General features: G+C 44.0%; 1 protein-coding gene across 2 annotated transcripts in view; it reads right to left on the reverse strand.

The window, feature by feature from the left end:
* Window positions 1–606: 606 nt before the first annotated feature.
* plpp3 (phospholipid phosphatase 3) overlaps window positions 607–22,616 on the reverse strand; it is a 28,180-nt gene continuing 6,170 nt past the window's right edge. The window contains exons 2-7 of one of the 2 annotated variants that reach the window (XM_080474312.1): window positions 14,371–14,528; window positions 12,146–12,238; window positions 10,528–10,715; window positions 10,378–10,435; window positions 6,522–6,698; window positions 607–1,290 (exon numbers count right to left, since the gene is read on the reverse strand). In XM_080474312.1, the coding sequence (XP_080330438.1) occupies window positions 1,162–1,290; window positions 6,522–6,698; window positions 10,378–10,435; window positions 10,528–10,715; window positions 12,146–12,238; window positions 14,371–14,528 (803 nt within the window). In that variant the 3' untranslated portion in view covers window positions 607–1,161. Of the gene's footprint in view, window positions 1,291–6,521; window positions 6,699–10,377; window positions 10,436–10,527; window positions 10,716–12,145; window positions 12,239–14,370; window positions 14,529–14,883; window positions 15,039–22,616 lie in introns of both variants that reach the window. The other variant, XM_080474313.1, reaches the window with a different exon arrangement.

Below are 22,616 nucleotides of genomic sequence, written 5' to 3' on the forward strand. Positions count from 1 at the left end.
TCCTTATTTAAGAAGCCGGACAGATGGACTCAGCACCACCAAGTTGCATGGCGCAGCCACACCTCTTTCACAGGTGCTGAGAGGCTGTGAGGTCTGCCTCCCTGTCTTCCACAGATTTCATCCCCCCAATTTTACTACATCTAACCCCCAGAAATGCAACATCCCGGGTTTGGGCCGCTCTGGGAGTCCACTACAAAAATCTTGACATGCTGATCCGGAGACAGAGGCAAGTAAGGTCGTGGGATTAAAGATTGTAAAGACATTTCAAGGACTGTTCTGTAACCTGTTAAGACCTAATAAGATCAGTCCCCGATCCTTACAGTGGCCTGTTGGCACAAGGTCATTCCTGCGAAAGCAGTGCCATCATTAACCTTCCTCATTATAAAGTCTTGTAATATGCCAGACTTGATTGGCTTCTCAGAATCATTACTTCTATCTCATGTCAGCATGGTCAAGTTTTTTTCAGTCAGACATCTCAGGCAGCGAGTGGTGATAATGGACAATGAAGTTAAAACAGTGCTATAAGTTATATTTTTCTATCTTCTTAATACTTCTTTGCTGCTAGTTATTGCAGTGACGTCCTTCCCTCATCTCAGGAAATTGTAGTCTCACAGCGTTCCAAGGCCACAGAGAGATCGGAGAAGAAGCAGTCCTTCTCTCCCTAGGCGGGGGGGGGGGTTTGTCTTTTTTTTTCTTTCTGATGTTTGAGTCTTTTTTCTTCATTCATGTTTTCCCTTCATGTGGTTATACTTCCATCAAACCTCCACACCCTCAGCTCTGCCTGTCAAGTCTTCTTCCGAGTGTTTTTTTTTTTTTTTTTTCTTTTAGCTTTCAAATTCTTTTTTTCTGCTTGTGCTCACAAGGATGGGCTCAAATGTTGATAAGTAGTTATAGCAAATAATAAGTCTGAATGTTGAGTGTGGACTCTGCTGTGCAAATCTGACACCCTAGTCCACGGAACGCCTGGCGAGGCACAGTTAAAAAAAGAAGGGGGGTGATTGGGGGTGGGGTCAGGGGTGGGTGAGGGATCGGGTGAGGGGGAGGAGGAGGATGCCATTTAAGAAGCAGCTACAGCCTCTTGTCGCTACATTCTACTGTCCGATGGGAGGTGAGCAGCACTGTGACTGGCTCCTCGGTTGCAGGAAGAAGCTGTGGCCTCGCTCACACCATGTTGTGGTGGTTGTTTCTGTCGATGATGTCGGACGAAGGCAGCAGCTCTTTTTTGATCGGGGAGGGTGGAGGCGTGGTGGGCTTCACCCTGGGTTTGAACAGGTCTGACACGTAGAACACCTGCGGGACACAGACAGATGAGGAAACAATGAACGTCCGCTTAACATTAAATGAAACCTGACCACAGCTGGAGGGGGAGGGTTGGTAGTTCAGTTTAAATGCAAATGCAGAGAGCCAAAGGACGTCCAACATACTGTAATGTCATTCAATAGCAAAGCTAATCTCACCAGATTTGACTCCAGTGAAATTTCTAAATCTCCACCCAAGGTTACCAAATGAACCTTCTTTGTCGCGTGTTTTAATGTCTTACAAGTTTAGTCATTTTCTTGCTTTGAGGTAGCATATGTACTTATGCCCTTTTGTGCATCATCTGTTTGCCAATACACTTTTAAATTATGTTTACCTAAATAGTGTATTTTACGACCTGGAGGCTCCAGCTACCTCTCAAGATGCATGCTCACCTATTTTGGTGAGCATGCATTTTTTGCCAGACTCCAAAAGGGAATTGGAGAAATAATGTAACTCTTTTTTTTTTTTCAATTCAATATCCAAAACAAAAAGAAAACAAGTATGTGTTGAATGTGCAATACTTGTACTACTAAAATACCAATACTGTTCTCTGAAATGCCCAGAAACAATCACGCCACAAGCTTTAGGCTATGAACTTCACACAGTTGAAATTGTCTGCAATGACTCACAAAGGTGGCAGACTAATTAAAAGGTATATAATTAAAAACTGGCTGGTATAATACAGCTCGGCAAGACCAGGAAAAAAAAAAACCCTGCATGTTGGAGCAGAACTAACGTGACGGTGCACAACTGCGTTCTTCTCGGCAGGAGAAACCTGTACTGGCAACGAATCTGAGGTGATTATTACATCACATCATATTACCGCGATGAGGAACTCCCCACCACATTCTCTTAGTCGCTGTGTACAAACCCATGCTGTCAACTCTGAGTAATCTGGCTTTAGGAAGTGATCTTATTGTGGCTCATCCTAATATATCAGATTGTGTGAACTACTGCTAATCTTGTATTTAATTATGCCAATGGCGAATTCCCTTTATACGTCAGCTCTGAGAACAGAAAGTCATTCTGCCGGGAAATGCTGGAGAATAACGGAAAACAGGGAATAAAAAGGCAAAAAGTAACACTGAAGACATCAAATGTAAGACAGTGTTGGACAGGACATGGGACCACAACAGCTGCTGTGCAAAGTAATGGTGGATTTCCACTAACTGGGTGCTTGGGGTCACTGGTGAGCAACTGTGGCACTTGCATATACACACACACACGCACACACACGCACACACACAAATATAATTGGCAAGAGCAGTGGCTTTTCCTGCCCTGCTGCCAGTCCAGAGCGAGCAGAGGGTCTGTGCCAGGGAGCTGAGAGGGGAGAAGCTGCCATTCAGCACAAAAATCTATGAAAGAGAGCCTACTGTGCACCGGCTCCTCGGGGGAAACATTATGGATAACTCTCAGGAGTCATATGTTGGGGAAAATATATAGAGCTGTCATATAGGGGGAAAAAAGTGGGCAGCTCTTTGTTCATCAAAATTGCATTCATACAGTCAGTGATCTATTAATATAGCAAAGAGTGTCTCATTCAGAGCTGTAGGCAACACAAAGACACTTGATTCTAATGCAGCTTGGCATTTACTGAGTATACACTGACCTTTACTGGTGACCTATGACATGAAGACAGATACCTCTATTACCACACAGCTGTTTCCAAGTGTTTAAATGGGCTCTTTGTCTATATAGCAATTACTTTGTGTCTTATATGGCAAATTATTAAGAGAGTGGGGAGGGATATGAGGTCATATCTCTCCGAGTGACCCAAACTATCATGGGAAACTTTCAATGCTGGCTTCCCATCAGGATGTATGGCATCCAGTCATAGAGGGCGCAGTTGCTGCGTCATCCAAACTCCAGCCTGTCACTCGAGAACTGCCATGGTGGAAGGCTTATCGCGACCTCACCACTTCCTGCGCGTGATCTACACAAAAACACACGCACGCACGCACAGTCTCCGGATTCATTGTGTTGAGTGATGCAAACTCAGCAGCAACGCTAACCTATAAAAGTCATGCATGTACCCGTGTGTGTGTGTCTCTGGTCGCGGTTTTATTTGCATGTTTCAAACCACGATTAAAATGTCATGACTGAAAAATAAAGAGGGTGAGTCAGAAAGGGAGTAAGTGCACGAGCACACAGGAAATGTCGGTGGCAAAAAAAACCCAATTCCATTACTCACTTGACCCCCCGCTGAAGCCCAGAGATTTAAACAGAGAATTTATTTGCCCTCAATAAATCTCATTTCTACAGTTGTTGGGACATCAACTAAGGAAAAAGAGAGGTTTATGTGCACATCTCATGCAGGTGCACGGCTGTCTAACATGACAATGTTGTAATTCAAAGAGTTTTCCCTGTAGATACTGTGTATAATTCTTTGTTCAATAAAAACATCATGCAACAGTGTGAAAAGTTGCAATACTTATTGAAGATGCTAAAATCCTTGAGTGGTTGCTGTTATATACAACATATTTACAGATAGTGTGATTAATGAGTGTCCTTATTTACCGTTCAGATGTATCGCTTTAACGATAACAAACAACTTCCTGCTTTATCAAAATGTCACTGACCACGCAAACTCTGCTCCGACACTTGAGAGCCTCAGTTTGTAAACAACCCATCTCCTTCTCACTAATGACTATGAACCTCGATGAACGGCTGCTTCCTGCTCTATCCGGTCCTCCTGAACTTCTTCTTCTTTTTTTTAAAAGTAGGTCATAACGTCTGATGAAGTGCCAGGTACCGTTGTTTCTTCTTCTATTGTTGTCACTGTCACTGATCAAAAACCTGCAGAAGGACTCGACGTGTGTCGCACAGCCTTCAGAATCAAATGTGAAGACAAACAACGTAGTTTAAAGCTGCAATTTTATTTACAACTAAGCCAAGAGCAGTGACTTCAAAGCCGCAGTCAAACACGTCACTGCATATGAATGTGTCCATACACATTTGTATTGTTCATTTACTGGCACTCGGTTGGGGTGCGCTGGGCTTACAAAGCTCACTGTAGCCTGGGGAAACCTGGAATAGCAGTGACAATAAAGTAATGGAACAATGCATTACTCTACAGTGAGTTGGTGAAATTTATTTGGAAAGGAGGATGCTTCCCTGCAAGGCCATAAACTCATCATACCAGACGCAGAGCAACTGTTCTTAATCGCACATTTGGGACCGACGTGCAAATTCCCCCAATTCTCTAAAGCTCTATTTTGTTCATCGTTTTGGATTTGAGTGCTCAGACAAGTTTGATGGTCTGTTCACCCAATGTATAAGCTAGATTAATGGTCCATGTTACACAGCCAATAATTTGTCTCTGAGAAAACAAATTGCTTCTTAAAATCCAATAAGGCTGCAGAAAAACTGAAGGAAAGAAAAAAACAAAACAAAACTCTGATGCCTCAAAACTTGTGTAATGTTTTGGAGTGAATGTTCTCATTGACCTTCAAAGGCAAACCAAAGTCTGACTTATTGTGTAAGCAACAAATACGACGTGCTAAAGAGACATGGAGCAGATCAAGGCAGAGACATTTCAAAGTCTCTTTTTGTGGGCTGGACTCATCAGAAATGGTGGCAAAATCTCCCTTCAGTAATGTTTCAAAGTGTTAAGCTCATTCTTTAAGTCTTCTTTTCGCAGTTGAGGGAACAACGATTAAACCTGTGCAGTGGCTAAGTTAAGATCAGAGGCTTTTCACACCTTGATTTAGGGCTGTTGGCAGCTCTGAGCCTGGCAGGCTCTGTGTGTCCTCTGTCCTGCCTCCACTCATCTCCTGTCAGGTCCTTTCTGCTCCACTGCTCAACGAGAGGCCGAAACACCCGAGCTAAAGTGCTCACAGATGTGTGTTTCTACTAAGACTGAGCAAATCAGATGGGGCGTCAAGGATTGTAAAACTAACCTCAGCGCCTTGATCGACGGGGGTTTGACTTTGTATGTACGTGCATTTACTTTGACAGTGTGAATAATGTGGCGCTCTGCATGCGTGCATTACACTGTCACTCTGCATGCAGGAGGGGTGTAGAATAGCTGATTTGGATGTAGCTCATACTCATCCCCAGCCAAGATGTAGACAAGGCTCCTCTCTCCTGTCACTTCCCTCCCTTCGCGCCTCGTGCCAGATCGGCCAATTCAGAGGTCAAACTCATACGCTCAGCCTGTTTCTGAAATCATCTTTTCTTTTTCTTTTTTTTTTTTAAATTTGTCAAAACTGATGTCGTGCAGGAGTTACGCCCAGCTGGAGAAGCACTGGTCTCTGCCAGAGCTTTGCAGCTGATTGTTATTGATTCCTGCTGGCAAATACTTTATTAAACCTACCATTTTACAGATTCAGTTTTCTTTTTTTTCAACGTTTATGATTTGGATCAAGTGGAACGTTTTGCCTGCTCGTAACCTGTGTGTGTGAGGCTATGTGCACATGTGTATCTTTCCATACTCCTGCCAGCGGCAGCAACATTTAGCAGGAGCCCGCTGTGCTGATACAACCAGAGCCACCAAATAAAATTTGAAAAAAAAGAAAGAAGAAATAATTAACAACCTCACTCCCGCTTCAAAGGCTACTCCACTCTCTCCCCTTGCTCTCTTTTTTACACTCCCCCAACTTTCCTCTCGATCCAAATGTAATTTTCCTTGGCTCCATCCAGCTTAGTGTAATGATGAGGGTTACGAAAATCTTCTGGCAGCTGCTTTGACGATATGTCACAAAAGTAGCAGGGAAGCTTGCACTATATGGATCTACACCAACTAGCTGACACACACACACACACACACACACACACACACACACACACACACACACACACACACACACACACACACACACACACACACACACACACACACACACACACACACACACACACACACACACACACACACACACACACACACACACACACACACACGGGCACTGACACACTCTTGAATCGGGGCATGGCTCCAGGCAATGTGTTATTCATTAAAGGGAATCCGATTCTCCTCACTTCACTGCCTGCTTCGTTTTTCTATTTTCACCAGAGAAAAGAAGAGAAAAAGTGAAAAAAGAAAGCTACTTGAAGGCAAACTTTATCTGAAGTTTGACTCCTATGTGGCCTAACAGTGGGCAGTGGCAGCGAATCCATAAATTGCAGGCAGCCAGTGTATTTGTAATTACTGTATGCTCATTTCTTGTGTCTGTGCACATATTGTTTGTGTGTGTGATGTGTGTCAGATGTGCACTCACTATGCAGTAGGCCACCAGGGCTCCCTGCACAAAGCCAGCGAGGACGTCAGTTGGGTGGTGCTTGTGGTCTGACACGCGAGATAGTCCGGTGTAGAAGGCCATCATCAACAAGGTGAACTGGAGCAATGGGCGGAGTAGACGAGCACCACGCCATGAGAACCTGGACTGGATGTAGAACTGAAAACAAAAGACAAAGAAATGAGATAAGCGGAACATGAGTGTACATGTTGTTTTAATAATTTAAAAAATTGTAATAAAAAATCCCCAATATCAGAAAAGACGATTATTAACGTTTGATATGGAAAGATACCAGCAAGAAAGAATTCTATCAACAAGTATTTACAGTTTATTTTGCTTAATAAACAACCTGCACACCACGCACATACAAAGAAGTAACTAATATATGGCTGCACACCAGTTGCATTTCACTTCTGCATGGACATTTGATGATGCGCTGCCTGTCGAACCGTGCACCTGCAGTGGGTGTGTGCATGTGTGTGTGTGCATGCACGTGTTTGTGCGTGCATGTGTATATTATTACAGCCTGAGAGGTCTAGACTGAATCAAAGCAGGTTGGCTTGCCAAACCTGCAGAAAAAAAACCCACACAGACTCTCCTCCACAACGCACACTGAACTCCCTGAAACCCGGACATAACCGATTTAACATCTCAGCTGTAGCAGCTGTAAAAACAGTATAACCACGGTGCCACCGGAATTCATGTACATATACATATACATATACATGTACATGTACAGTGCCGGCTTCTTTTTTTTTTAACTCCTCACACGCACTGTGGTGAGGTTAGCCCAGGTTCCTCATACATCCTGTGTTTCACCATTGCTTATATCCTTTAACTTCCTGTCTCTCACACCCAGAAACAGACTGAGCCAAGGCCTACCCAACCCAAACCTCCACACACTTAGATCTTGTAATAAACGAGGCTAACAATACCCACCGGGAGCCACAGCACCTCCTGTCAATCCCCATCCACTACAAGGCCCTTGTAGGTGTGGACCTTAAGCTTCCTCACACTTCCTCTACGACACACTATCATTGTTGTTCTCCTGATGGAAGTAGAGGAAACGATCCCTCCCATCCCTTCTACTCGTGCTCTGCTTTTCCCCGGCTGTGATGTTTAGACGTCAGCCTTCCTTTGTGGTTTTTCTCAGGTGGCTGACAAGGACTCCTGATAAGAGATTTTGTGTGACAATCATAGTCACAATGAATACCAAAACATTTACTTTGCTCAACCTCTGAACCCGAAGCTCTGACTGTCGACAAACGTGCAGGGCGCACTGAAACACCCAACACATTAAGTTAATCAAAACAGGGTGCCAGAGGGACCTGCCATTCAAATTGATCTTATGTCACCGTATGGAAGTGAGTAAGCACAGACAACCCAGTCCCGGCTTGATTCAGCAGACGCATGCCCAAACAGACAAAAACAATAATCAAATAAGAACTTAAACAACTCCAAAAGTGTAGTACCTCTCTTTAAAGCCTGTTTAAACCCAGCATCAGCATGTTTAACCCCAATCTTTCTCTGGTATTTTGTCCTAAATGGTAGTTTCAAATGGTTGTAGCCGAAGAAATCAGCAGTAAAAAGTGACGTAAGGACGCCCAACAGATTCTCATGACAGCAAGACAAAAGCGACACCAAGTCTGGTGGTTTTTAAAGGAATCCAGCTCATTCCCTGGAGATCTTCCCCTCTTGTCTGCCCCACTCTGCCTCAAAGTGAGCGTAAAATGAAAGGAAACACTAAAAAACACAACAAAGTGGGAACACTTCATATGCTTGCCCCTTCCCTTTCTTTCGCTGAATTGACACCACACTGTGAGACAATAGCATGGCGGTGGTTAGTATCATTTCTATGACAACCCAAAATATTGGTTTGATTTCACCAACAACATGCTATCTGCCCCTAAAGTAGAAGCGTTCAGGCATTGATAACAGCAAAACCGTTGCCACGGGAGAGGATACCCATACACAAATGCTGTGTGCACGTTAGACAAAACAAAAGATAAGTTGGTAGGGCACAAAAATGCTCACACGTGCTTGTTTTCTGTGGCTGTGACACAGTTTTTGCGCTGCACGCCGTGTGGTCTGTCTCAGATATCTGTGTGCAGCCTCTGAGCGATGCCACACCATCATGGCACAGTGCAGACCACATCAGTCACAGATGCAGCACTGAGGCACTTGCGACGGGAAATGAAGGGCCTCGCATAGACAGTAAGAGTGCCTATTAGAGGATGGCTGGGGGTTGTGGGACAGAGGACGAGGTGACAGCCACTGTGTTGAAGTGACACTTTCACACTCTGGAGCAATCAGATAGAGAAAACATTGGTCAAGGCTGAGGGGAAGGACAAGGGAGCTTGTCTGTTCTTATGGGGAAAAACACTGAGGACAAAACAAAAGTCTTGACAACCTGTTTAGAGCCAAACTGCTCCTTAGAAAGTGACGACAATAAATTATGTTCATCACAGTTATTTCCTGTTTTTACATTTCCGTAGTCTTTACTTGAACATATCCAGAATATTCTATAAAAGCTGTTAAATCTATTGTCAAATACAATTTTAGTTTCTCTTCAAATTCTGTTTTGTTTCAGAATTTATTTTTACATTTTTTTGGCCAAACTTTACTTGAGATAGTCAACTACATACACCAGCAATTCTAATCGCAATATTATACAACATGCAGATTTAAAGCTTGTTGATTGCAACATGCTTGCACTCTGCTGGCCGGATTTAAAAAGTCTTAAGTCTCTGGCTCTTTGCTTATGTGGAAGACAAAAGAAAAAAAACAACAAGAGGAATCGTTAAAACATGATGTCAAAAGAACTACTTTCAACTTGCATAAAACAAAAACAAGAAACCCATCCAACTTTTTTTCTTCTTCCCCTGCCTGCCTCCGCGGCTAGTTTTGTATTCCAAAACATTGACTACAAACTTTTCCGCCTCTCCTCCGGGAACGCCCTCTCTGGCTTCAGTCCTGAGCTTCCTGCTGCTCGAAAGAACACTGGTCTCTGACTTGTGTGTGTCGCACTGTGGCCTGGATGCAGAACATCTCTCTTCCCTTTCTGCTTTTTTCCATAACTTTTTGTTCCCGCTCTTTCCCTCGGGCTGACCGGGGTGCAGCTGTAGGTTCACCCAGAGGCTGGGAAATACCCGCAGCAATATTCTCACTGCACGGCAATGCGCTACAATACACCCCGACTTCAACTGTCAGTCCAGCGTGAGAACTGAGAACCACCTTGTAACCAAGCCAGCCAAAACACTGACTCTCTCTTCTCTGTAGCATACAAAGTGAGGCAGAAACTTGTGGTGTGTAAACAGACAGGAACAGAGGAGGATGTGAGAGGAGAACTATGAGCTGGCGTGTGTGTGTGTGTGTGTGTGTGTGTGTGTGTGTGTGTGTGTGTGTGTGTGTGTGTGTGTGTGTGTGTGTGTGTGTGTGTGTGTGTGTGTGTGTGTGTGTGTGTGTGTGTTTAATTGGATTGTTTGAAGCAGGACAGTCTCCGGGGTGCTAAGCCCTGCCAGACACAACAGGTGGAGACATAGAGGGAGAGGTGGAGGAGGATGGGCCGGGATAGGAAGTGCACATGCAGCTGTTTTAAGGAAAACAGGTGGAGTGCATCCATCCATCTCTCCGAGGGGTGAGGCAAGGGAGGGGAGGAGGTGGAGCAGTGAATATGAACAATGTTTGAGTTTCTCTCGAGCATGAAATCCTCTAATTGGAGCTCAGCCTTATTTCCATGGCTTCATCTGCAATCTTCAAACAATTGTTTCTGTTACTGTGAACATCTGTGTAGATCTACATGGATTTAAAAGGATAAGAGGGGACTAAGATTACTCACAGCCAGATAGAGCATCGTATACAGCGAAAAGGAGGCGTGTCCTGAGAAGAACGATTTTCTGTAAAGAGAAAAAGATTACGGTTGATTCGTTGAGTTTAACAAATAGCTTGACAATGTAGCCATTGTGCTGTATGTCGTCTTCCCACACACCTGGCCTCCTGTATGTCACTCTCGTCACCAGTGCAGGTGTAGTTGGTGATGTATCCCAGTGAACAGTTGATGGTGGAGAAATCCGGTCTGCACACGTCTAGAAAGTGGGGTCTCATGCGGCCCACCGACACCTTCGCGATGTCTGTAAATGACTGGCTGACGGCACAGCCAAAGAGGAACACGCCCATCTGCAAGATGACAGGCCACAATGATTAGACATAACAACCATGCAGATGTCTATAGATGATTGTTCGGCTAAGCCTCACCCATTGTTGGACCACTTTGAAAGACTTCATCTAAACTGTTTACTGTTGCTGTGACTGTCAAATTTTCCATTCTTGCACAGAACAAAATCCCTATCTATTCATACTCAGAAAACAGGCCAAATCCATTTGTAAATTAGTACTGTTTGTACACAGACACAGTGATGTAGCTCGCCGGTGAGCAGTACTGCTTTGAGACAACAACTGGCTGACGTAACGTGCACTCCTGGTTTGAGAATTAATGGTCATGAAATGTGTCATTTTAATCATTTATTTTAAGACTGCATGATATTTAGTTTCATTACAATAATTAAAAGTTAAATACTCAGAATCTATCAAAGTCCAAGCACAATTCGGTTTCCTCTGTCTTTCTGTCAGTCTTTCTTGAATGGGTAAAATTCTTTATCTCAATAATTGTAGTTTATAAAAGAATCATTTTAATACATAAAACAACTATGAACACGTACTTAATGGCTACATACTTGATTTCATGCTGAAAAATAAACCCTAACAACCAGCATGACTGTGGCCTGAAAGCAGTTGTGATCAAATCCTACTTCGTTGAAAAAGAATAAGAGAAACACTTGGCTAGTATCCCAGATACGTCTACGCTCTTAACAACTAGGAGTTTTATCAATTCATAAAAATGTCCATTCGTCAGAGTTTTGCAATTGACTTTAAAGCATATAAGTTAGAATGACTGGAACTTTGTACAGAACACGCCGCTACTTGTGTGTGACGTAATCGACCCAATTCCGCCTGGTCGGAGGCTCAATTACAGTCATAATGAGAGGGAGCCAACGTCACTGCAGCATTGCTGCTAGACTATCTGCCCACAACATGTTTAGTCAACTAGCACCTTTGTGAGGCTGATGTTTTATTTTTTACACTATCACAGTGAATAAAAGCTGACTTGTCCAAAACAGAACATCATTTCATACTTTTTGCACAGAAGTGTGTGGAGTGACCTTTGAGAAGTTTTTCTGTCTTTTGTTAGCGCAAGACATTATTTTGATATATAACAGATTTATTTTTAGTAAACTTTGAGTATTATTTCAAAATATCTTGTGTCCTCTTTTTTGAAAATCGTAATATAGTGAGTCACTGAAACACCTTTTCCCAACGAGGGAGTGATAAAGGAATATCTAATCTGATCTAAACATTTCCCCAGGTTATGTACAGGAAAGTACTTTACAGCAGCCCATGAAAGACACCTAACAGGTCTGCCATGTTAGACTATGTTTGGAAAATATGAGTGGAAAATTGCTGTTCAGGGGCGTGGTTTGATGTAAGGTCAATTAAACTTGCATAAAAATCTAGAACATTGTGAACATTTACTGTTGCGCAGAGCTAACCTGCTTGTAGAGAGCTGCCACGTAGGGATTCCCAACAAACGACTTTGTTCCTTCATGTAGCTGATGAATTCTGTAGCATTCTCCAATGACAATCTAAGACAAAGAGATTGTTTTTTAATAAACAGACAACATTTAACATAATCATGAAATGCTGTATTGCTTCGCAATGATTTGATTAGCCATGCAATAATGCGTCTTTAACATCTCGTGCAGAACATCAAATTAATTTTTCTAAGGATCAGGTGACACATGTAGTAGAAAGGATGAATAAGGGACAGAGACAGTATGCGTGAGAGCGGCACACAAACAAACATGCAGAATGAGCATGGCCTGCCTTTCCCTGAGGCAGTTTGGATGAAAATGCGTTTGAATAATGAAGCTCCGCTTAATGTGGGTTTTTTTTCATGTGGGTTTGTCAAGTGAAAATGAAGGTAGAAGTAAAAGTAAAACAAAAGAGGGGTTAACCCTGACTCCTGTGGGATTCTAACTAGGTGGTTTTAAGTCATGTCACTCTTTGAGAAGACTTCATCTACACTGAGGGGCTTTTGCCAAGCTAACCCTCCAGGCGTGGAGATGTCAATCAAATGTGTACCACTTGGGGTACCTGATTGACTGACCGACTGCTTTCTTTCCTTCCTCTTCCCTCACAAGGCTTCACTCTTTGGGCTACTTTCTCTATATTCAAATATTCAGCCGGCCATCCCTAAGGCCCTCAGTACTGCGATTACAAAAAAAACACATGCACAGATTTAAGCTTTGCCACCCATCCTATCATTCTATTGATTGTTTGTATTTCTGTGTACACATATTCTGTAGATGCATTGTTAATTTGACATCCTGCGCAGCGGGTGGTCAGCGCGCAGGCCCACAGCCAGGAGAAACAAACACAGTGGCGTATTAGTGTGTTTGTGTGCGCTATTGTCATTGAATTGTTAAGATCAGAGCTGGAGATTACAGCCATGGGAGGTCGATACAGGCGGCTGAAGTTTGTTTGGTTTGACAGCATTTGCATCCAAACAGCTCCGCCCTTCTTTTGTCTCCCTGGCTTGGTCACTTTTGTAAAAAGGAATCACTGACCAGACCAAAGGGCTCAAAGGATGTCTGATGGGTTTAATTGGATCTTCTAACTCTGTTTCTAACAGTGGGAACTGGGCCTGTCAGACATGAATATGTCAGATTAGTGGGACTATTAAACAACAGGCCCAAATGGAATCTGCTTCTAGGGCACGTATAGTGTGTAGATGTCTGCGTGCGTGAATGTGCGCCTGCATGAGAGTGTTAAAGGAATGGTGTCGGCATGGCTGTAGACGCTGCTAATGGGACACAGCTGTGTGAGACGCGCCAGCGTTGCCCACACGAGAACATGTGAGGGGATCTAACTAACACAAGCCGTCTCCTGCTTCTCATAAGCAGAAGAGCTGAGCTGGTACAGTGTGCAAAGTGTGTATGTGTGTACAAGTCTGTGTGTGCCCACCGAGCTAATAACAAGAAGACGGCTTAGTCTGGGAACTGATGAGGGGTTGTGCGACAGAGTGGCTGAGGGCTGTAAAGATCATTTAGCCTGACCATGTGCCACTAATTGACGTATACCTACTGCTTGCTATTAAAGCATGATTCCACTAACTCTGACCTATCTCTAATTTGGTGGCACAACATTTAGACCCTTTCTGGAACAAGAATCTGGGTCTTGGAATGAGAGATTCATGCTTTCACTTGCTCCTGAGATACCCTGAGCTAATGGTATGAGTGTGATCACTGACACGTTCACCCTAAGTAATGTGCAAGGCACAGAGGGCACTGAGTCAGGTTCAAGGATACAACCGGGAGGCATGAGAATGGACCAGAAGCTCATAAAGTCTCTCAGGTCTTTGGCATGTATGCGTCAACCAACATACACACCAACATACACATCCTAAAGTCAGTCGGTGTGTATGCGTCAACCAACATACACACCAACATACACATCCTAAAGTCAGTCGGAGGGGCCTCTCACTACCATGGGCTCACTTCGCAAAGTAATAAAACACAGGAATGACTTGGATGACTCAAAAAGCTACAGAAGAATGAAGCATCATGAAGGAGACATTAGAAAATACAGCGGGAGACACAGCAGATTTGTCAGGAAAAATACTGGATACTTATAAATAAAATACTTTTTTGTTAAAGGGCCTATATGAGTTTGAGTACAGAGAGGCAAACATAGGGAGGTGTGAAGGTCGACTTACAGAGAAGATGGCAATAAGAATGCCAACACCACAAAGCACGGCATCGCTAATGGTGTCTCCCTCTTTTCGGGGGTAGCGGATGGACTCGTCCGAACAGTAAAACCCACGCTGGTACGGCTTTATGGTGCTAGTCTCAATGATCAGGAAAGGCAGGCTAGCTACAAAAGACACAAAGAGAGAGGACAGGAAGAGAGAGAGAGAGAGAGAGAGAGAGAGAGAGAGCACCAGGTCAGTGACACAGACATAAACGGGAGAGAACGGGGCGGCGTCACAAGGAGCATGCTGGCACCAGGAGATTGTGGGTTATCAGAAGTGGGAGGGGCTTAAGGATGTCATGCCAGGTGCGCTTAAAGCAAAGGAGTGACGGTTTTCCAAAACTAAATCCAACTGTAGCTCAAGAATGCATGTAGCAATGTCACTCCTTCACTGCCTGCTCCATGAACCTCAAGCCCTTCCTGTTTCTGCCTTTGAGGTTTCCCACGGCCAGGCGCTCTTCGTGTCGGAGGGACTTACGGACACCGCGGGCAGTGTCAATCCGACAGAAATCAGTACTGATGAAGGCACTGTGCTGCTCTTGTAGGGGTAGTTCAGGTTGGAGTCACTGCAGTAAAAACCCCTCTGGTAGGGTCGAATATAGGTGCGATGCAGGACCAGGCTCGGCAGCATGGCTACACACACACACGCAAACACATACACACACACAGGTAGAGTGTGAACTAACATACATTCTGTCTAACTTACCAATGCATCTAATGCAGAGAATCAAATTGATTCATATGGGTGAATCCACTTACCTGTCGCTGAGGAACAAAATTCGTTAAAAAACAAAACATTAAGAGACAGACTGTAGATGTGTGTGTGTGTGTGTGTGTGTGTGTGTGTGTGTGTGTGTGTGTGTGTGTGTGTGTGTGTGTGTGTGTGTGTGTGTGTGTGTGTGTGTGTGTGTGTGTGTGTGTGTGTGTGTGTGTGTGTGTGTGTGTGTGTGCTCATGCTCACAGCAAACAGGCTGTTTGCTCAGTAAACCCTCCCCTGCTGCTCCAGTTGACAGGATGACATTAGGTCATTAAGAGCTGGGTTTTATCTTATAGCGTCATTCACTCCTGATCGAGTAAATAGACACTGACACTCAGACTAAGGGTCCATTACTGATAACCATCACAAACAAGAGGACTGTGTCAATACATTGTGAGTGTGATTCCAAGGACAGCAGAGGAGGTCCAGGTAGTGCAACTAGGGGCTTGATTTCCTAAATCTTTGCATGTTGTGTGATAAATACATAATCTTGTGTTTGCCTTCGTAAATATGATTATCAATTGTGTTTATCCGTTTCATACCTGCTGTAATTTATAACTAATTGAATACTGCTGCTTATGTGTAATGTCACTCGTGGTGTTATTCTGAGCAAATCACTGTCAAAATGCACAAAATAATTGTGTGTACATGAGCGGGCAATTTAACACACTTCATGCAGGGTATTGGTAAATCACGCCCTAAACTATAACTTTTTTTGACAGAAATATTCCCTCAAACAAAAGGTCATCATTTCGGGGTTCTTCCCTGATGCCTTTCAACGTATCTTGCCTGTTGCACATTTCCTTTAGCCTTTCCCATTTCAATATTCCTGATGATCCTGAACAATAAATGGACAAACAGCGAGGGCTGAAGCAGTCATTTCTGGTTGGTCAAATCACTTCAGTTAGTTTCTACTTCAACTGCACAAATACACACACACTTTGTCCGAACAAGGGGGAAATAAATACAAATCTCAGAATCAAAGCAATACAAATACAGGCATGCAAACTCTGGCCGGGACTTTCAAAGTTTTCCTTGTGGGATGTTAAAATGTGCGAATACCAAGAAAAACAAAAGTAAGCCCACCCAACTCTGGAACATTTTTCACATGAGAGCACATTTGGAGTGTGTACATATGGCCATAGTTACTCATAAATAGAGAGCGCTGAAGACACAAAGGCGTCCTGAAGACCCACATGCAGACACACCAACATATACATTCAATGTCAAGACTGCACAGAAAGTATTCCCACATGCGGTGCGTGTGGTTGGCTCTCATCACAGAGGTTTGTGACATTTGGGTTAAAGTGAGAGATCCACTCATGAATGTTCCTAATGTGGCTGAGAACCACGGCTGTCGTCTCACCCGCGACGTGAGATGGAGATCAGGTTACCAGTCTGTCCCGAAAAACGGAGCACTCACAGGGAACCACTCGTATGAACTCCCTAAAAACCTCAAAGCACACTTTCTTATGCATGCTTGTGAGACACTGAACTCTGCCTCCAACTGAATAAGAAAGAGGCCTCTCTGGTGTTTAATGGATCAATACTAGACAGCCAGACTGGACAAAGTTGAAGCAATTAAAGACATGTTTTCGCTGCCCAAACGTAAACTGCAAGCAGCCTGGCACATATTCTCACGTTATTAACCACATTAAAAGAAAAGTTTTAAGCATGTTTCTATAGTTAAAATTTGTCAGTCAGAACAAGTCTTTCTTCTGACAGTCTGTTTCCAGTGGTTAGCTGAGGGCAGCAGATGAGATGGTGACCGGAGCAGACGCAGACACCTGCACAAACAACACGCAGGACCAGGAGTCGACGAGCTGCCGGTGGGCCCACACAGAGTAGGGCCGGGCTTTGGCCCATCCACACAACAGACAGGGTTCGCTGTGAGTGGCTGCAGAATTACAAGGTGAAAGCAGGGCAGGGCGGTAAACACATCTTAAGACCAGTGAAGAAGCGGGTTTCCGTTCTTGTGCGTCTTTCAACTCAGAGACCTGTGAACTTTGTAATACCTTAAGCAAAGTGAGAAACCCTGACGCATTAAGTCTGTGCACAGACTGGGTTCAGTTGGGTAAACAGTCAGCTGGGAAAACCCTTTCAGGAATTGGATTCCTGTTTCTCTTGCGCCAATCTCTACTTTCCTCCATTTTTCTTCCCCTTTTTCTTTCCCATCTCTTCCCCCCACAATCATCCACTCTGGCCTACTTGTGATGGGGGGGATTCACATGCTAATGAGGAGAAGTGAAAGAAGGTCATGGGCTTAACAGACACACATAGGCATAAATACACACGCTAACCAGTGTTCAAAAGCTAAACCAACCAGCGAGCACCATGGGAAAGTAGGGATCTGACCAGCTGCATGACTGAAAAACTAAAATAAGACTGAGCGACTGAACACCTCGAGACTGTCCATTGAAGAATTCATGAAAGCCTCTCTGTCTGTGCGCTGTCCAGCCTTGAGATGCCAAGCTGTTTTGTTCCCCAACAGCCTCCCCTTCTATGCCACCCCCCTGAAAACAGCCTGGTATGTGGGCATTCTCCTCATACCAAAGTCCTTCAATGAAGCTCTCAGCACAAAATAAAATGCACTCCAGCATTCAACCCACTGCACATCTGTGCACAGTGGTGCGAAGAAATATGACCCCTTTTCTTCCGATAGAATAAAGAGCAAGTGACCTTCATGATTTCAGCTGACCCATGGAGAGAGGAAGAGAGATGGGGGAGTGTCCAAGGAGGAAGGAATAAAGACAGAGAGGGGAGAAAGAGAAAGGGGTGGGCCGGGCCGTTGGCCAAGTCCCGGCGTGCATCACTGAATTAAAAAACGACTATTTTACAAGCTCTGTGACAAGGTCAGTGACATTTGGTGACACTCGGGATCCTCAAATTCTCACTGAACAAGAAAATGCATGCAAACATCCCTGCTTCACTTCCACTCCTGACACAGAGGAAACAGTTATTTCCCCCCTTTTGTTGTTGCATTTTGCTTTGCCAGAAACGTTGTGCATTCAGTGCTTTTAGGACCCAATGGACCTTATGAGCTATCAGATCAGAGAGCTGCTTTTAAATAGCTCACAGGCGTCTGGGACTATCTGAGGCTTAAAAATTCCCTCAAAGGTCGGCGAGAGAAAGAGAGAGGGAGGGCTTTAGGTATGAAGAATGTAGTAAAAGTAGAAGAAACATTTCCAAAGTGGGTGGCTTGGGCGAGTTTGGGAAAAGTTCTATTTGTCTTATCAGATCCTGTCATGCATTTCACTCTTTCAGTCTGTGAGGAGAACCACTACAGACCACTAAAGAGTACTTACTACAGGTCAGATGCAGAATGAGCAAGACAGAGAGAGAAACAGAGGGAAGCATTTCTTTGGCTGGTTGGATCAGTGTTTATATGCAGAGGTCATGGAGAGGCCTCTGTGTGTGTGTGTGTGTGTGTGTGTGTGTGTGTGTGTGTGTGTGTGTGTGTGTGTGCACATTGGTTTGTGCACTTTAAGAGTGACTTCCATGTAAGTGTGCGAGTGTGTTTGTCGGCGTGTGTTTGTTTGTGTCAAAGAGATTATCTCGCAGGCGTCCATTTGATTGGATTTAGAGTTAAATTTGGTATAGAGAGTGAGCAGTTCTATTAGCAGGACTGACATGGCTAAGTCACCCCCCTCCCCAAATTATTTTTACATCTTAAACAGACATTAGGGAAATAATTTATTTATCTTCATCAAGCGTGGTTAGAGCTGAGGATTGGTGTCTAAGTGTCTAAGCAGGGTTCATTACTATCCAATCTAAAGTGCTCAGGTCGTGCTGGGTGAGGATCAGCAGTAATCTATTATTTTCTCTCACCTTAAGACCGAATGTACTTGCCAGATCAGGAAACAATAGCTATTCTTGTGCCAGCTAAAGATCTGCGTCACTGAAAAGGTTAATTCCCATTGACAGGGCACCAATTTCCCAGTGGAACAACATCTGAGTGTCTGCAAAGACTATAGTGGCAAGCTTCCCGATTTCCGTCTCTCATGACTTTCTCACCCTTCTGGGCTCTCTATTGACATTTTAATGAGCTTTCATGGCTTTCAAGAAGAGAATTAGAATGATATTGCGATTATAAAGTGCAAGCCCGAGGATCAGCACCGTGCGTGAGAGGTGAATGAGAGGCGGAGCAGAGGAAGAGGAAGAGGCATTGTGGCCAGCTCTAATGGAGGATTTCCTTCTCCTGTATCTCAAATGGGCCATGTGACTCCTCCTCGGTAGGAGTGGGAGAGGAGACAATTCAAAGGAAGGTTAAGGTGGGCGGAGGCTGGGGTGGGTTTTGAGTCTGTGGATGGACAAGTCAATCAATCAAATGTTGTCTTCTCTTCTTCTAGGAATTTTATCAATGCTCTTTAAAATAAATCTTATAAAATTACTCTCTCAGCTCAGAGGACTTCAAACTGATGACAACCAAACATATGACCGCTAGTTTGATTTCAAATTCAGCAAATGTAAACATATTTGTGACATATGGTGTTAAGAATATTATCAACATTTGAAAATGTATTTTCTGGTCATCTAAGAACTTTCTGAGAAACAAATTACTGTATTTCATTATTAAAGTAATCTTTGTTTATTGTAATGTTGTAGGTTTGAATATGTTCCTGCAATTTTTTGGACGGCTGAATAAGTAAGTAAACAATTTTAACACATCACCTTGAGCTATGTGTGTATAACACATTGCATAACAACTGATCTCAAAGGGCTAACGTTTCTCATTGAAAACCCTGAAGCAACCAGAAAAATGCATGTGAGTGTTGCTATATGAGGGAGTTGTGGTTATTAGTTACAGCTCCATTACATTTGCTTGTCTTTCTTTTAATCTCTTGAGGGAAACTCTTGACACACCTCTGTCATAGAAAGATGGACTTACATCCTGCAACATAACCTTTGTGGCTAAAAGGACACTGTCATTTGGTCCACATTGCTAAAAAAGATAAGGTAATATTATGTTGTTGTCATGTGATATGTGTGTGACATTGTGTGCGAGACAACTTTCGTCTATTAATTTGGACAAATACTCTTTTCTAACTACATCTTGAAGTGTGACGGTGTGTGTTTGTGGGCAGAAGGAATATGTGTTATGTCTGTGTAAGGCTTGTGAGTGCAAACAATGTCAAAAAGTATTAATAATTCTTATGACTAAAACAGAAACAGGCGGTGGTAGAATCTGGCCACTTATCGATGCAACATTTATAACTTGAATGAAATCTTATCCTCAGTCCTATTATAAAATGTAATATTCAGAGAGAGCGACACACGTAAACACACATTTGTATCTGTGCTGTGACCTCTGTGGTTTTAAATACAGGCTGCCAAGTAAATGCCATGGATGGTATAGTGTTTTTCACACATCCAACAGTATACAGTGCAGCAGGTCCATACAGTTAACATTATCTTTAGCGGACTAAAGCTGGGAGTGTCAGCACGTAGCCTCAAAGACAGTTGGGAAAAGAGCGCCAACGCAAAGCTGAAGTTCCCTTGAAGTAGCTAAAGGTCTGAGGGTGGAAGGTAAGGGATGTAACATAAGTGAAGTTTTGTGCTGTAGGACACAAAAGCAGAGAGCAAATATCAGTGTGACACCAACTATTAGGTCTGTGAGATTGTGTGGGTGTGTGTGTGGCTCTGTGGGTGTTAGAGTGGATTACTGTGGTTCCACTGGCAACTTCTGCAAAGCCGTGCTCAAATAATTTTAAGTTGTTGACCACAAAGGACTTTAAAAATGTTCTCACAATCCAAATAAACAAACTTAGCTCCACATAAACCACCCAGGCTCCAGCCATATTCATAATCACTGTTTGGGAAACATACATGCACCTCTAAGCATGTGCACATCACGTGCACACAGATACAGATGTTCGATTCAGTGTTTCCACAGGCCGCTGATGATGTCTCACACATGTCAAAAGCTCACAAGTGCACAAACACAAACACACACATAGATACACAGGAGTGGCTGAGGTCAGCAGAGTGGTGTACAGAGTGAATCCCTGTCCTTTCTCACCCCCTCTGTGTGAATGCTGCAGTGACCGGGGGGCCACTGGCTGAAGCATGTGCTTACTCAGAGAGATTTTATTCAGAGGAATAAATGCCTTTTACACGCAGGCATCGGCTGGGACACTCGGCTAGAGGACTTTTTATGAGCAGGCACCTGCATGGGCAGCCTCTGCTGCTGCAGCTGCATGTCTGATGAGGTGATGGAGTCAGATATAGCTTTGTGGGAAATCAACCCTGGTCCACGTTAGAAAGTAGAAGAGGGCATGAGGATATTTATAATGTGTTTTTATTAGATCAGTTCCAACTCATCGACACATCTCTAAAGCTGTGCTGCGTTTTCAGTGGAAGAGGAGGATGAACACGCAGCTGCTTCAGTGAAGGGAAACTTGAGCAGTGCCCAAAGGCCAGATCACTCTAATGGGCTGGTTGGTTAGGTGGCTGGCTGGCTAGCTGGCTGACTGGGCGTTTCTCTGTTATTGCCATAATGGCATTATTACCCCCCGGGACAAAAGCTTGGCTTAAGAGAGGAGGGCTGTGGACTCTTTGAAATTTGATGCTTCTTTCTGGATAACCCTCTCTCAACTTCGCCCTCTTCTCTCTCCCCTTCCTCTCGTCCACTCCTGCTCACCTCTGCAGCAATCACAAACTCTGCTTATCTGAAGACAATGAGTGTGAAACTAGAACTGCAGTGTGAATGCCATCCCTGGCGGTTTTATAGTATAACAGTGAGCCTCTTCAGCTGGAGTTTCTCTCTGTATGTAAACAGGATAGGGCTCAGTGCCTACAACTTGGATAAGGCCCGCACCAATAAAGATGCTGAGCTGATTACGACACAGAGCTGAGCAGAAAACCATCCCAGTACTGCAACAATACAGCTCGAAGAAGCAACTGTCATAAACCACTGATCGATAATCAAATGACCTTGAGGACCTAGTGGGCATTGGTCTTTACACCCTGTCATCCTCGTTCTCTCATTGGTTCATTCACCCTCCCTCCATTTCATCCTCCTTCTGTCCGCCACTCGCTCACTGGCTCTCGTTATCGGAACAAAGAGGGCTGAGATGCATCAAAAGGGGTATTGTTCTCGAGTGAAACAGTGAAATCTCCCTGACCCCCAACCCCCCATGCCATGGATGCACACAGCATGTGCGCACACAAAAATACAGAGGATTGTCGTGGGTGATGCGGTAAAAGAAAGTGACAGACAGAGGGGCCTGTGTAACAGCAGGGTGGAGGCCCAAGCGAGGACAACGTGGTGTAACAGAGAGATGTAATGAGCCTCACAGCTTCAGATCATCTGCGGCCTCTACTCCCATTTACGTTAAAAGGGCTGCTCAGATTGTTGTCGGCCTGAGACAACTGGTTAGCTTGGAAAAATAACACAAAGTGTGGAAAAAAGTACACATTATTGTGTCATTGTTTTCAAAGTGTAATAGGCTGCT

Source organism: Lipophrys pholis (assembly GCF_963383615.2).
Source record: "Lipophrys pholis genome assembly, chromosome: 10".
Lineage (NCBI taxonomy): Eukaryota > Metazoa > Chordata > Actinopteri > Blenniiformes > Blenniidae > Lipophrys > Lipophrys pholis.